This window comes from Lottia gigantea (assembly GCF_000327385.1).
Source record: "Lottia gigantea unplaced genomic scaffold LOTGIsca_29, whole genome shotgun sequence".
In the NCBI taxonomy this organism is placed as follows: Eukaryota; Metazoa; Mollusca; class Gastropoda; family Lottiidae; genus Lottia; species Lottia gigantea.
The window spans coordinates 739314-754644 of NW_008708943.1; the positions used below are offsets into that span (position 1 = coordinate 739314).

A 15331-nucleotide genomic window follows, 5' to 3' on the forward strand; every position below is an offset into this window, starting at 1 on the left:
AGTAATTCTTGTTCTTATCATGTCAATTCCCAACGTCTTATCAGCAATTGTAACTCGAGCAACATTAAAATATTTGTAGTCTGTAGTATTTGATAAATATAAAAAATGTACGCGTAAGAAGACCTAAAAATATTTCTCAAAATCGAAACTAACAGACTTTCTTTTGGTATTAGTGAACAGGCTACTTTAACAACAAAGCACGGTGAATTTAGTGGAAAGATGAAATTTATCTAGAAATTAATAATTGGCAAGAAATGTAAACAAATAGAGTGACGTGCCCTTGAATTTTAAGCATGTCGAAATAAAAAGATCAGAAATGATAAACTGTTATAAACAGGATATAGTCCATATCATTTTTGATAATCAATGTTTTCTTATGGAAATACTCACATATAATTAGATCTAGATCTATATCAGTAGCCATTTGTGAACGCAATATTCGAGAATGTAAAAGATTTGTTTCGTGAAAGAAAACTTATTGAGATTTTGTACGCAGCTTGTAAACAAAAATGTCGAAAGTGCACGTGTTTGAAGAAGAAAATGTTTCTGATCTGGATTCAGGGTCAGAAGCCGATGTTGAAAGCGAAGGCGAGAATTCAGAAGGTACTCTTTTGTTCTCTCCCATCTCTCTGATCCAAAGCGAAATCCATTCTGTTTCTGGCCGTCAATTCAACGCTTTTTTATAGTTTAGTTTTAGTCAATCTGGCCCATAGCCATACTAATCAAAACGGCCAAAAAAGTCAAAATTGCCAAAAAATTAATATTTCATGTCAGACAACTTTTAGTTTTATACTTTGGTCAAAATAATAAGGTGTTATTGCATTTGTCTAAAATTCAGGTGATGAATAAAACTGTCATGTTTTTCTGCTAAAGAGACAGGGTATTCTTACACTGCATTCTGCAGCTCCAATTGAGCGTACCACACTAAAACATGACTATTTAAAGAAAAATCTATGATATAATCAAAATTCATCAGTGTTCCTATTTTTTTTTCATTTAATTTTCAGGTTCTGATGGAAATGGCAGTGAAGGTGAAGAAAATAAGAAATCTGGAATGGCTGATGCCATGGCTAGAATCTTGGGAAAGAAAGTTCCAAGCAAGAAAGGTGTCATCATGGCGAAAGCTATGACAGATAAACAAATTGAAAGAAAACGAAAAATAAAAGAGCAAGGAGGACAAGAAGAGACGGAAGTTAAAAAAGTTTATATTGATCAACAAACAAAACAGGCTAAGGTTATCTTTAATTTTTGAAATCAAAAGTCCATTGTACCTGAATCATTTTTGAAGTTTAAAAAAACAAATTTTTTTAGTGCGAAGGTGTATTGAGAGAAGTGTGACTATTTCTGTGATATTTCATTATTTCAAATTTGGTTTGAATATTAATAGTGATATGTACATTTGGGCTGTTCTAATTATTTCAGAAAAAAGAATGGGAAAATAGAGGGAGAATCAAACCAGATCCATTAGATAAACCTGCTGAACGTATCTTACAGAGAATAGCCACTAGGTAGGTTATGGTATTTGGGTCAACTCTATTGCAGTCCACATAATATATAATCTTTGATCTTTTCAATGTTTATAACAGATGAGCAGAAATATGATATATCATGTTTAATCTTTATCAAGTTACCTTGTCCAAATACTTGGTTGATATCATTTTTAAACTCTATTAAACTGATATTCTAGAGGTGTTGTTCAGCTATTTAATGCTGTTAGTAAACAACAGAAGATTCTGGATGACCAATTGATGGAAGCAGGGTCATCAGAAAGGAGGAAAGATAAAGTGGTGGAATCATTGACCAAAGATAAATTTTTAGATATTTTAAAAGGCAGTGCAGACAGTTCTTCCAAATCATCTAAAAAGGTACAGTATTGGCTATTTATTTACTTCCTTTGTTTGTACAGCAGACCCATTCTGATGAGGTTGTTTCTTACCAATCTAAGAGAGTCATGTAGGACTAGTTTCTTGATAACGATGACCTATTGTATGGAAGTTGGGAAACCCAAAGAGGCTTTCATGTTGCTCTACTTTGGGTTCTGCTATCTCAAAATTTATCATCGTCATCAAGAAACAAGCTCTACATAAATTGCTTTGATTGGTTAAAAAAACATCATTAGAACATGACTGCAGAAGAAAACTTGAGAGATTACAATGGTAGGGAGAAATATAAGAAAAATAGAAATGAAATTATAATCAGATTATTATTATTAGATTGGTTTTTGGCTTTGTCATTCTTTAAGAACTTAAATGATGAACTGTGTGACTGTATTGGTCAAGAATCCCCTTCAGAGAGTCCGCATAGCTAGTAATTTTAATTTTCTTCTCTTTTTCAGAGAAAATCAGATAACTGTATTGGTCAAGCTTCCCTTTCAAAGAGTCCGCATAGCTAGTAATTTTAATTTTCTTCTCTTTTTCAGAGAAAATCAGATAAAAGTAAATCCAAGAAAAATTCTGATGGGAATGAAGAAGATGAAAACCCTAAATGGAGTATTTTACGAGATGACTTTATGATGGGAGCTACAATGAAGGATTGGGATAAAGAGGGCAGCGATGGGGAGGGGCTACCAGATGACTGACAGGTCATTAGTGTAATAGCTTATTATGTTGTTAATAGTGTACAAATGAACATAAATTCTACTAAACCTATATAAAAGTGTTTTTATAATTAGAATGAAAGACAAATTTGACTAGGTTTTACCAATTTTTTGATTGGACTTCTGATTAGTGAAAGCAAACATACAGCATTTTGTGTTGTTTCTTACATAGACAGAACAGATTTATAACACCTAGTTTGTATGCGATAGCAAGAAGATAACATATGACAAGGGAAGGCAGGGCATACCAAATATCTGAAAGTGATTCCAGATTATTATCAGTGACGGGAAGGGGTTTTCAGATCACTGAAGGTGATGGGCACAGGCTCTCAGATGACCGATTATGATGGGCAGGGGCTCTCAGATGACTGACGGTGATAGGCAGGGTCTCTCAGATAAACGACAGTGATTGGGAGGAAGAACCAAATGACTGACAGTAATGGTTAGGACTACTGGATGACTGATGGGAATCTATGGTACCCCACCACATAACTATTTCGATCCATACTCATAAAGAATAGAATCATGCTACACATGAAAAGGCATGATGCTTTTCCATCATGTTTCTTATCAGTGATGGGGAGGGCATATTTGATTATTATCAGTGAAGGAGGAACCATATGGCTGACATTAATTGGAGGGCTAATATTAAATGGATGATGGGAATCAATGGTGCCTCAACATACGACTCATCCTGCACACGAAGAGGCATGCAGTCAATACAAATTATGAAGGCTCTGCTTTTACTTTTCAACAATCTACATTTTCATCATTAGTTTGAATAAATTAATGAATGGTTTTGTTCCGAATCGAGGTACATATAATTGTATATAATTATCTAGGTTACAAATCGGACGTATATATTTAAAATACTTTAACAAAAAATGTAAGAAATAAGATAACACAATTCCATTATCGTCAGGTTTGGCAACTATGTCGGGTCGGGTTAAAATTAAAATCAAATGTTAACGAATCTGTGCAACGTGTCTGTAGTTTTCACCCCCAATTCTCCAGAGAACACCAGGAATGTGCAAACAAATCGACTGCCTAAATGGTACTATATATATAGGCAAAACAAGACAAAACTCTTTCTTTTTTTCTATTGAAACCAAGGGTCGTGTTGTAAGAGGAAACTTTCCAGGGGTTTATATTTTTTACAGTCATATTTGAATTCAATGGTTTATTTTCCCAATTTCTGACGTAACAAAATTATACAGAACATTCATTTATACATAACAATGATATTATAAATTAATTATTATCATAACAAAATCTACAAGTTTAAAATCGCTACAATCTAATTATCATTATTTCATTTCTTCTTCGGTTTTGTTACTATTAAATGGGATAGTACAAATAACTATAAGTTTCCTTTATATGCACAAACAAATATATATAAAGCTCCAAAATAAATGATCTTTATTTCAAGCATTAGATTAGAACTGTGTTCAAAAAGATCTCAGAAAGATAACGGTTTAATCCGATTTAGGGATAAGACCATTTTTCTCCGGCTGGAAGAAATGTTTGATAATATTTTCCACGATATCATTGAGTTCATTTGTCGCTTCTTCTTTATCCATTCCTTTACTCTTGTCCGGAACATGCTCGGTGTAGTACTTAATCTTAGGTTCCGTACCACTTGTTCGTAGAGTCGTAACGCACCCGTTCTCAAACGTAAAGGTAATCATTTGACTACTGGATGTAGGAAGATCCGGTTTGAAATCTGGTTTAGAACTGTCGTAACCCTCGTCTGTTAGATCCCTCACGTGTCGAATCTTATAAGGTCCACAGCTTGTTGGATATTTGCCTGAGTTTCGGATATTTTCAAACATTTTTCTAATGGTGTTTTTATCATGACAGATGAAATAGGAATTACTGGAAAGATGATAGCCATATTTGGAATAAATCTCCTTTAACTGTTGGGTTAAAGAGGAACCATTTTTGTACAGTTCGTTCACAAGCTCCCCTGCATTGACAGCAGCTGATATCCCGTCTTTGTCCAAAACTTCGGTTCCAACCATAAAACCAATAGCTTCCTCAAAAGCGAATGGCACATGTTTTCCATTTCCCATCAATTCAAAAGCTTTGTTGCCCATCCATTTAAAACCAGTCAAAGTTTCTATAAAATTGAAACCCTCCACATCACCGATTGACCGTAATATTTTAGAAGAAACTGTGCTTGCCAGCATGTATACATCAGAAGAAGGGACGTCTGGGTTTTGCTTTCGAAATCTTTGCCAGCACCACCATCCTAGCAAAGCACCAATTTCGTTACCAGTAAAGATTTTCCATTCACCATTGGGTTGTTGCTCGGCTATCGCTAAACGGTCGGCATCGGGATCATTTGCGAGGATTACACGGCTGTCATTTTGTTCTGCCGTTTTCATGGACAACAACAATGCTCCTTTGCCCTCCTCTGGATTCGGATACTTGACTGTAGGAAAATCAGGATCAGGTTCTACTTGCTCTTTGACTGGGATCGGTTGAGCAAATCCCGCAACTCTGAAAGCCTCTTGAATATAATGATAGCCTACACCGTGCATGGCAGTGTAGGTCAGAGTTGGTGCGCTGCTATTGCTGGCTTTGCTGATACAGGTTGTCAAAAGTCGTTCGTTATACTTTTGGTAAATTTCTGCGTAAGGATCTTTCCGTAAATTAGTCTGCGCCAGTTCGGTGTTCCAAGAGTCCTCCCAAGGAGCGAGATTTTCTCGAATTGCTTTGGAAATTTCTTTATCCGTTGGAGATATAATTTGAGCGCTGTTTGTCCAGTAAACCTTGTAGCCATTATCCTCTTTTGGGTTGTGAGATGCGGTGATCATGATGCCACAGGCGGCTCCATAATGTTTGACAGCAAATGGGACATAAGGCGTAGGGCAGATTCGGGAGTAGAGAAAGACGGGAACTCCCTGGCTGATTAACACAGCAGCTGTTAGTTCGCTCCAACGTTGACTGTTGTAACGTGCATCAAACCCCACGACAACCCCCATCTTCTTGGCACCTGCACAACTAGCCAGTAAATGTTTTGTCAGGCCTTGAGTCGCTTGGATGATTGTCAGATCGTTCAGCACAGAATTTCCTGCAGCCATTCTAGCTCGCATTCCTGCAGTTCCAAATTCAATCCGTGACATCATCCTTGTTTTAAGTTCCTGGGCGTCATGGGCATCGACAAGTTGTTGGATTTCGGTCCTGGTTTTCTCGTTTTTATCCCACTCCATCCATTTACTGATTTCATTCGACAATTCTGCACTAAAATGGTTAGCCATTTTTAACGTTTCAGCAGTAATCAGTGATAGCCCTATCTGTATCCGAAACTGTCACACATTAGGCCTAATCCACACGAATAAAGACTAAGTAGTAGGCCTATGTTATCACTGCCAAGTTGGTTATTTAATGCGACAAGCTAATATGATATTATTATGGTCAATAATAATACTATAATGGATATGCCTTGGTATAAGTAAGTCACTGGTCTCTAACTACCGCCACTACCACAGAGGATAATATCTGATGAAATAACTGAAAAAATTGCCAGTTTAACGGTTTTAGTAGTGCAAGGTTGCGTTGGTGAAATTTGGAGTAAAGCCTACGTCCCTAATTTTTCTGCCAAATTTTGTGGACAATGGTCAATTTTTATGGTCTTCCAGTGGCTGTGTACAAAGGGAAGAATTAAATTATGAATTAAAATAATATGACAAAAATCGAATTTTTCTATTCAATAAAATCTCTCATAGTACATTAGAATGTCACATCTTAAGATAAGGATGGGGATGGGGCAGATTTGTGGATGGAATTGGAACAAACTCAATCACATGAGGTCTTCAGACTTGGCCATGCAAGGTTTCGTCATAGACTGGTCATTAACACAGTTAGTTAGGCATGAAAATGCCACTATTTATTTACATTGATAGTTTTGCGATACTCACGAGTATGAAGGCACCATGTGACTAGGTTTGTACTAATTCCATCAAAAATCTGCTCCACCCGCATTACTGTAGACTCGTAAAAAATTGGCCATGTAGGGGCCCTCGTCTGCCATATTGGTTAACCGTCACTCATCACTGTCCACACAAATTTGATAATGATGACTTTTTAAACGTTTAATTTGAAATACAAAATTTTCGTTTTTTATTTAATTACAACTGTCACAATCAATCCAAAAAATTAATGTATCCATCGGCCACAAAATTTGGCCGGTCATTGAAGTAATGAGGAAGTGTATTATTATTATGTGGCCTTCACCTTACAGGATATCTATGGCCTTGACCTTACTAATCAAGGTAACTTTCTCTCGTCATCGCCCAGACGCTATTTTTGCGTATGAAAATAAGATAAAACAAATAGTCAAAACGGAATGTAATTAACTTTTTGATTGTGATTATCCGAAAAAAATCGAAACTGAAATTGGCACAAAGTGGGAATTTCATTATCTCAGTTTAGAATTGACGAACTGGAAAAACGAGCACTTTCACGACTAAAGGGACGTTACTCCAAATCACAAAAATGGCTACCGACGGAGAAAGCATGGATGTTGACATCGATAGAAACGGTGAAACAACGAAAGAACCAAAGAGTAAGAAGCATGATTCGGGAACTGCTGATCTGGAAAAAGTCACTGACTATGTGGAGGAAGCTGATATTTCTTCTCAAAGCATCGGGGACGCTATGAAAGCCGTCAGTGATCAGCAGAAATTGGAAGCGGCGGAAAGACAAGTCAAAGAAAAAGAACTGACAAAAGTGAAAATAAACAAGGACGACGTGGATTTGATTGTGAATGAAATGGAAATACCTAGAACTGTGGCTGAAAAGACATTGAGGAAACATAAAGGAAATCTTGTGGAAGCTTTAGTGGCATTGACTGATTAAAAAATACAAATTTGAATATATAAAATCTTTTAATTTTGTTGCATGGTTGGTGGCTATGACTCTTACCTCTTCTCAAGGCTTAGTTTATAGCATCAAATGATGTGCCGTAATATATTGTCAATAATGTAGAAAATTATATATCAAACAAGGATTGCAAATTTAACTTAATCAGCAGTCATTTTTTTTTATAAGCACCTGATCTCTAAATTAGTTCTTACACATTTTCGTTGAAAGTTGTATTACAAATTATTTCATACACAGAGCAAGAGTTTTTTTTTGTATTAATGATTGAAGTATGAATTATTAATTATAATTTTTGACAGATGAAATGAAATGATTGATAACATCCAGATTTGTATTAGAATCAAATTGGCATATGTATAGATTCCTTAGAAGGCATTTTTGGTTTGTATACACACTCCCAACCCAGTTTTACTGTTGTGCCAAAGCATTAAAATTTTACAATTTTTTAACAGAGTGGTTCCTCAATCAAGTAATTTCCATTCCAAATAAGCAAGGTTTTTTTCTGTGGACATCCTCATCAATCACGTCATGGGTAACTTGACTGTTATTGCCTGAAATGGTAAGAATCAAATTCCTTTGACTATAAAGGTGTCCAGTCAATTTCTGTCGACAAGTTGACTTATGAAATTCTGTCAACGACTTGACCGATAAAATTCTGTTGACGACTTGATTGGTATTCACTATAAACTGGCGTATCTGGCTCCATGCTAGTTGATCTAATCTTAGTATTATAATCATAGATTATGAAAAACATAATTCAGGAACAATTCAGTGATTATTTTTTAATATAGAATGAAATGACTCAATAGAAATGGGAAGAATATATATAAGGCCATGTTATTCTCCGACATTTTAAGCTTCCAAGTCATCTTAGGCAAATACAATCAAACCAACTGTCTGGAATTCATGAAATTTGATCTTACCTTGTTACAGAATGGACATTCACCATATATTGTATTAAAACTTTGTCTACTGGATGGTAAAGATCTTAGCCACTGAAAAAATATTTAAAATGTAGTTTTCTCCCTTCAATCATCATAACTTAAATATTAGAGTAGTGATTGGAATACACTTAAATTTCCTTTACAATAAATGAACTGTATACACATACATATTCTTATTGATAGTAATGTAATCATAGATTATGATACTCTGGAGGCCTCATACTGTAAGAAGACAAACCTCGTATAAACAATGTTGATGAAAAGCTTGGGAACATCGCTTGTCGTCACACACAATATCAGGAGTGGACAACTCTAGTTTATATGCATAACAAATACCACATTCTACACTGAAATCCTGCAACATCAATCACAACATATATCAAAATATCTTGTCACAGGCCGTTTCGTTTACTATTTTATTTGGTCTCCATCTATTTAGATTTATACCAAGGTCGGGTACTGACGATGCTACAAGCTATTTATAGCAGCCAATCACACCTCACTCTCCAGGCTTAGAATCACTTTTACAAGCGAGTATCATAATTCGTCATATTAGAATTCATTTCTCTTTACTTTGGGTTTCAATATACAACTATTCATAGACACAGATTCTGCATGACAGGCTATGATTGGTTGCAATGAATGTCAAAAGCAAGCGACATTGGTATAAGTCTTTTTAGATTACAATGGAGACCTAAAAAAAAAAAAAGAATCCAAATTGAAATCTAATACTGGAACTGGAACATCAATATTCACTTTTGAGCAATCAGTCTAGCAATACAACTAAGACAGCAACAGTTATTTCTGGTTATAGATTGTGCCAGAATGGACAGAACTTGACCAGTAATTAGCTCCAGTCAAAAAAGTCCATGGAAGGAGACTAACTATAGCATTTGTGGTTTCAAAAGCATCAATTTGTTTGAGAATTTAATATCCCCTGTTTAAAGATGGGTCCAGCATAGGGTTCTATTGTAAGGAAGGTGTCTCCATTAGGGCAATGAGAGGGTGGGGAGGGGGGGAATCATTATACAAACTTACTTCTTTTTTCGAATTGGTGGGTGATGGAAATGTAACGTCCAAAACTGTTTCCAAATTACTTAATAAACTTTTATTTAAATCCCTAAAACACATAAACCAGGTTTCATCTCTTGTATCTAAACTCTCATATTGTAAGAATCACAGAAGGTAAGCTAAGTAGCATGGTCAAATTGAGAGTTTTTGTGAAAAACCATAATAGTTCACAAGCCAAGTTTTAAGGACCTTTTTTTATCACAAGGAATAGACTCAAAACCATTAAAAGTGAATCTCTAGTCACTAGTATCTACTATCTAGTGTGTTCAGATAAAAAGTAGTTCAGTTACCATAGTAGTAAATTTTCATTCAGTTTTTCTTTAAGAGGGTTGATGAGTTGATCTGCTCCTAAAAAAATACACTCTGGAAAATTTCTTGGTTGTTTAGCATCCACATTGATTTGTATTGATACATTAGGTCCTAAAAAGTAGAGTATCCAAATTACATTTCCAAACTCATAATCCAAACATAACTGAATTTTAAAAAGCCAGCAGTTATGTCAATCAATAGAGACCAAAAAGGTCAAGTCTTCCAAATGATACAACCAATCATAGCCCTTGATTACCCACGCAGCCAAATTGTTTATGTTTTTCTGTCCAGGGCACAGATTGGCTGTATTCGGTACTGTACAATCTGATTTCGTATAGCTTGACATTGTGCAAATGGGAGGGATGGACAATAACAATATACGTCATAATTTTCATGTACGAGTAATCTCTCTCCTATACAGAGCTGGTTTTAGCACTAACATACAGACAAGATATATTACCAATGACAATACGTCTATAAGCACAATTAAATCTAGGTTGTTCTGGGTCTAAAATCCAGGTATTGCTATCAATTTCTTCCATTTCATCCCAGAACTCTTCATATTGTTTTAAACTTTCTTCGAATTGATGGACTAAACTTTTCAAACCATTCTAAAATTAGTAAGAAAAGATTTTATGGGCAAAAAAAAAGGAAAAAAAAGCTACTGAATGCTTTGAATAATATACATTTTGAAATCAAATTTAGTAGTTTTATTTTTTACACCAAAAAAAAAAGTCTAATTAAAATTAGTCCGAACTTGCGTTCCGTTTTTTTATGGCTTTTATTTTTAATATAGCCTTCAATTAGGGTCTAACAATAGCTCTCATGAACATTTGTCAAATTAATCTTTAGACCTAACCTGAAAACAGGTGACTGCTGGAGAGGGTAGAAATTTGATTGGTTGAAGCAGACATCATCAAGTTAGGTCGATAGGTTAATTTGATGAACGTTCAAGAGGGCTGTCGTTAGACCTTAACACAAATAGGATATATTAAAAATAAAAGCTAATTAAAAAAAATTAACGAACATTAGGTTTAATTCTGGTTTAATTCTAATTTAACTGAAAAAAAACCTTGTGATTTTGATATAAATATTCTTAAACATCCCGTCCCTTATTGGGGCAAACTACACTTTATACTAACCTGTTTGTTCCAATGATATAGAAATTTGTTTGGTAAATCACTCTGACATTTGGGTTCGGCAGATAAATTCTGTAAACGAATAGAAGATTGGATTGAAAAAACATAAATCAATGCAAAAAATATGATGTTCTCTTTAATTTAGATAGCACTCTTTGTGTTGAATGAAGAGAAACAACATGATAAACATGGTTGCTGGCAATAGACAGATGTGGACATGTAAAAACAGATGACATTTACCTGAGAATTAAAGTGTAGTTTTAACAAATGTTGTCTATCTTTATAATCATTTATAACTAATATCACTTTCTCAAAACTAGTGTCAATAGATTTTAGTCTGAAATAACCAAACAGATTTAGACATCCATATTACATTTGTACGAAGCTTGAACATCATCTGAGTTATCAAAGAGCAGTTACACCTGGCTTAAAGTTCATGGTTTTGAACCTGAAAATACAAATCAAGGACACTTGCATGTCATTTTTTTTATCTGTGGACAAGGAAACTTTGACAAAGAGATCTTACATATGGCCTTACCATTAAAACTCTCATCTCATACATCTCATGCTTAACTCAACAGATCTCTTTTAGGGTGAACAGTCAGCATTTTTGGAGGTAGATTAGGGTTTTGAATATAAGTACATAACCTTCAGAATGACCAAAAGTGCATGATCAAATATACCTCAAACTATAAATTTCCCTTTCTATTTCTATTTATAACTTTTCTGTATAAGGTGTTATCTCCAGAAAAGATGAGTCAACTTCCAACATGGATAATTCTAGACACACATGGATTTGAAGGCTTGACATTGAGCTCTTTACACTATTACTGATTGGCTTGGCTAAAAAAAATTCCCAATTCTGAGACCAAGATATTATTGGTCAAATAGATGTCGAATCTGTCCATTTAAAGATAAAGAAAGCAGAAAATATAATATTTCAATTACTGACCTATTCCATCCTATAGTTTGTAATTGTTGAACTAAATAGTGAATTAAACTACAGTTAGAATACAAATCTTCTTGTTTCAGTTCATTTTCCTACAAAAATTACTCAATGGTAAGAACCGGTCTAATTTCTAGATGGGATGGCAAACCCAGTTTGCAGGTACAGGTGTTCTATAAAGGTGAGCATATTTTTTAGTCAGTCTAATCAATCAAGAAACTTAACAAGTTTGGCTTTATTACAACCACAAATATATATAAGAAATATGACCAAATATGGTTATTTCTTCGACTGAAAATGTTATGTAATTTAGCTAAGATTTGCGATGTTCTGCATCTTTTTGAGTTGCTAAGTGTTTAACAATATTATGTTTTATTATAATGAAATTTCTGGACTATCCCTCCTTAGAAATACAACTATTAGGTAATTAAAATCTTATTAGTAGTCCACCCCCACTGTTTGTGCAGACTGTTTTTATATATGACTGACTTAACATCATAAATAATGGTAGCAACAGAGATACATGGAAATGCTTTTATAATAAAAAAGAACCGTAAAGAAATCAATAAATCAATTAGAATTCATCTTATATACGTCAACAAACTAAAAATGGTTTTGTATCAGATTTCAACTGTCTGGCGCTATCAATAATGATTTTGAATAAAAGCAATGACGATATTTTATATATCCTTATATTTGATTAACTGATAATAAAGATCAATTTCAGGTATTGTTCCCTTTTTCAGAATGAATATCAAACTTCTAGTTGATCTTCTACAATCTAATAAACGCATTTCTGGATTACTAGAGTCTGATTTAGAAAAGAGCTCAATTTCAGCTATAGTAACACTTATCAAAATGTAGTTTGTCTACAATCCAATTAAATAACTAGCTGAAAGCAAAAGCATTTCAGAGCATAATAACCATTCCACCTTGTAGTTATTTCAAATATTGTCATATTTGTAATTTCTGTATAAGAGAACGAAAATTAGAGATTGCTAATTTCATAGCATTGTATGTTCCTTTAGCAATGGTACAATGATAATGATCATCTAGCCGTTGCTCTCACAATCCCATATTCTCGTCATTAAATTTGATTGCCGTCTTCATTAGCCCACATGGTGCAGAAAAGTAGGACTTAAAACTCCATTCATTTCATTTAATTAAATTTGATTGGTAGAGAGTTTACAAATCAATAATTTTTACGCCTCTTCGAATAATGTTCACATTTATTCCAAATGTCCTGTGAATCAATGACTCAACAAAGCAAATACGACTACACAAATTATGTGTAAGTTATGCCCCCTCTTATTTTGTCGTTATCCGGAAAAATCCCACTCGAAAATATTGAAAGTTAATTCATAATGGAAGGAAGAGTTAGAATTTTCTGAAATATTTGATAATTATTTAGGTCACATGTAAGTACCTTTCTGTCCAGTTTCACATCAATTACTGATCGACAAGTGGGTTGGTGCGAATCTGCAACAGTCTCTGATGATTCAATAAAAGTCGCCATTTTCAATCACCATCCTTTTACTCCAAATATTACGAGATTACTGATTGGATATATCGAATGGTGACGTATGGTCTGCCAAGGGAGATTATTAGTCTCTAATAACGAGAAAATGAAATTGTTCACGCAACGATTATATGTGAATAATAATCCTTTGCTAAAGGATTGCATTGAAGATCAACCAAAAATTCAAACCTCATTATGAATATAGTTACAGATAGCTGAAATTAAATCCTATCAGCTAAGAAAGTGGTTATATAAACTTTATCTTTTTATACCGGTGAAAACATTACAGCACTTACCACAATATTAACCAAATCTTTCAGAAAACTTCCTAAATTATTACACTGGGCTAATCTCTGAAAAAGGAAAACAGTTGAATTGGTTATAAATCATTATTATCTGTTTCTTGCATCAGGTCAGGTAAGATTTTGGTTAACAGAATAGTCTAGCTTGTACAGATTTTTATTTTTTTAAGCAAATTATGCAAGCTTTATTGATTGAGCAAATAGAACTCAATTCCAGCTATCTGAAAAGTGGTCTATATGTTTGCTTTACCAACTAAAAGAGCTTAACAGCTTACTGGCAAAGCACATATATATTTAGACAATTACTGTTTCCCTTTAAGAGTGATAAATCCAAACTGAAAATACCAATGTCTAAGAAATACCTTTTTTAGTATGGGCCAATATTGATTTATAATAACTTGTATTTTCCATTCCGTCTCCACCACTGTATGACGGAGATCACCTCCATCTTGGATTTTAATCTTTATTTTATAATCTTCATTCTAGAAACAAACAAACAAAAGTTCAAAAACCCAGAATGAATGCCTTGTGTTATTTCTTTTTATGAACTTCAAGAAGTCAAGGTGAGAAGGTGAGATTGAACTCTGTAGAATTGTAGAAATTTCTCTGTGTACAAATTTTAGTGGTCTATCATACAAAGAAGTTCAGATAGGCAGGTGCAAAAGACAACTACAAATATTTTCCAAAACAAAATGACTGTCTTTTGATTGCTGAAAGTTCTAATTACCTTCATGGTTAAATACCCTTCATAAACTTTGCCTGTATCATCTTGGGGTATTAATAGAGGGAATTCTTCAAAATTTAACATGTTGGTTTAATATTCATCACAATATAATACCTTAAAAAGAACATGTAATATTCCGTCAAAGATAATTATCTAAAACCCTAAAAAATACGAACTAGAAAACGTGACATCATTTTATGCACTTTTTCCTGAAAAACATACCTAAAACATTTGTTAATGAAATCTTTCGATCAAGTTTGTCAAATTCTTGAGTTATTTCCCTTGGCACATTATTTGATAAAAAAAAATTGACTTTTATGTCGCTAATTTTCTTTAATATGACTTCAAAACTTCTTACAATAGTAATTCTGTGCACAATCTTTCAATACAGGCAGCCAAGACTATAAACTTGCATCCATTCTTAATTAATATCAATTTAGGACTCGGCTCGCCAATATTGAATCAGACCACTATTAAATATCCTGAAACTTTTTTGCTACAGGTCCAAATCCACACGCTAGAAAAAGATACCAAGATATAGTCTTAATTATTACTAGACTCAAAAAATATCATGTTACAAAAAAACAACATCAGACTCAAGGCGTGACAAAGGTAAGAAACAGTTTCAACAAGACCTGGTACTCTTCACAAAGCTGCCGCCAATAAAAGTGAAAGTAGAGTTTCCTGTGTCTCGGTTAAATAGTTTCAGTCTGTGCAAATATTGTAAGATATCCAAAGCCAATAAACTGTCATTTTAAGACGGTAGGCCTAGATTACACAGAATTCTTGCAAGAATTTTCATCATAATTTTTAATGACCGTAATTATAAAGAACTGCATATCCATATTCAATCGAGACCATAAAAAAGTAGTATTGTGATTCACATTTGCCCTG

The 15331-nt window shown here is 34.0% G+C and overlaps 4 protein-coding genes across 4 annotated transcripts; 2 read left to right on the top strand and 2 right to left on the bottom strand.

Annotated features, from left to right (window-relative positions):
• Positions 1-344: 344 nt before the first annotated feature.
• Positions 345-2647, top strand: LOTGIDRAFT_232439 (hypothetical protein). Its single transcript, XM_009056777.1, has 5 exons — positions 345-603; positions 1008-1234; positions 1423-1508; positions 1688-1865; positions 2420-2647. The coding sequence occupies exons 1-5, from the start codon at positions 510-512 to the stop codon at positions 2576-2578; spliced, it is 744 nt and encodes a 247-aa protein (XP_009055025.1). The 5' UTR covers positions 345-509; the 3' UTR covers positions 2579-2647.
• Positions 2648-3764: 1117 nt separating this feature from the next.
• LOTGIDRAFT_189430 (hypothetical protein) lies at positions 3765-6155 on the bottom strand. The gene has a single exon (XM_009056778.1). The coding sequence runs from the start codon at positions 5857-5859 to the stop codon at positions 4072-4074; it is 1788 nt and encodes a 595-aa protein (XP_009055026.1). The 5' UTR covers positions 5860-6155; the 3' UTR covers positions 3765-4071.
• Positions 6156-7117: 962 nt separating this feature from the next.
• Positions 7118-7459, top strand: LOTGIDRAFT_118654 (hypothetical protein; the record flags this gene model as incomplete). The annotated part of the gene is made up of 1 exon (XM_009056779.1): positions 7118-7459. The coding sequence occupies one exon, from the start codon at positions 7118-7120 to the stop codon at positions 7457-7459; it is 342 nt and encodes a 113-aa protein (XP_009055027.1).
• A 908-nt stretch (positions 7460-8367) lies between these two features.
• LOTGIDRAFT_118527 (hypothetical protein) lies at positions 8368-14521 on the bottom strand (the record flags this gene model as incomplete). The annotated part of the gene is made up of 11 exons (XM_009056780.1): positions 8368-8478; positions 8666-8782; positions 9466-9547; positions 9789-9918; positions 10268-10418; positions 10950-11018; positions 11187-11283; positions 11899-11987; positions 13708-13764; positions 14076-14195; positions 14441-14521. The coding sequence occupies 11 exons, from the start codon at positions 14519-14521 to the stop codon at positions 8368-8370; spliced, it is 1104 nt and encodes a 367-aa protein (XP_009055028.1).
• Between the last annotated feature and the right edge of the window lie 810 nt (positions 14522-15331).